This window comes from Sinocyclocheilus grahami, unplaced genomic scaffold (genome assembly GCF_001515645.1).
Source record: "Sinocyclocheilus grahami isolate Dianchi unplaced genomic scaffold, SAMN03320097.WGS_v1.1 scaffold1362.1, whole genome shotgun sequence".
In the NCBI taxonomy this organism is placed as follows: domain Eukaryota; kingdom Metazoa; phylum Chordata; class Actinopteri; order Cypriniformes; family Cyprinidae; genus Sinocyclocheilus; species Sinocyclocheilus grahami.
Genome location: NW_015506541.1, coordinates 254,671 through 255,107, shown reverse-complemented (window position 1 = coordinate 255,107; position 437 = coordinate 254,671). Strand labels below are relative to the sequence as shown.

Below are 437 nucleotides of genomic sequence, written 5' to 3'. Positions count from 1 at the left end.
CCGCGAGTAATCTAGAGCGAGTGACGCGATGCGCATATTCGCTTCTGGTGTGAACACACCATTACATTTTTAAACACCAAATTAGGTAAAGGATTTCCAGCACAGCACAAGGGTTAAAATACAGCCGTGTCAGTTCTAGTTGAGGTGATCTGGCCTCACCAGGTTGTTTTTGGTCTTGGCCACGTTGGGGTCATCGGCGCCCAGTTTGTTCTCGTAGATCTCCAGCGCCCTGCGGTAATAATACTCCACTTCCTCATACTTGCCCTGATTCTGACACAGCAGGGCCAGATTATTGAGCTGCTTCGCCACGTCAGGGTGGAACTTACCCAGAACCTGCAAATACACATGCGCACATATATTCATATAACAACACTGGCTACATTTACATTTATGCATTTATCCAAAGCGACTTACAGTGCATTCAGGCTATACATTTT

General features: G+C 46.2%; 1 protein-coding gene across 1 annotated transcript in view; it reads right to left on the bottom strand.

Annotated features, from left to right (window-relative positions):
* Nucleotides 1–159: 159 nt before the first annotated feature.
* LOC107569588 (kinesin light chain 1-like) overlaps nt 160–437 on the bottom strand; it is a gene marked incomplete at its 3' end in the record, with an annotated part of 9,015 nt that continues 8,737 nt past the window's right edge. Inside the window, exon 3 of the mRNA XM_016255705.1 lies at nt 160–333. Coding sequence (XP_016111191.1) covers nt 160–333 — 174 coding nt within the window. The remainder of the gene's footprint in view (nt 334–437) is intronic.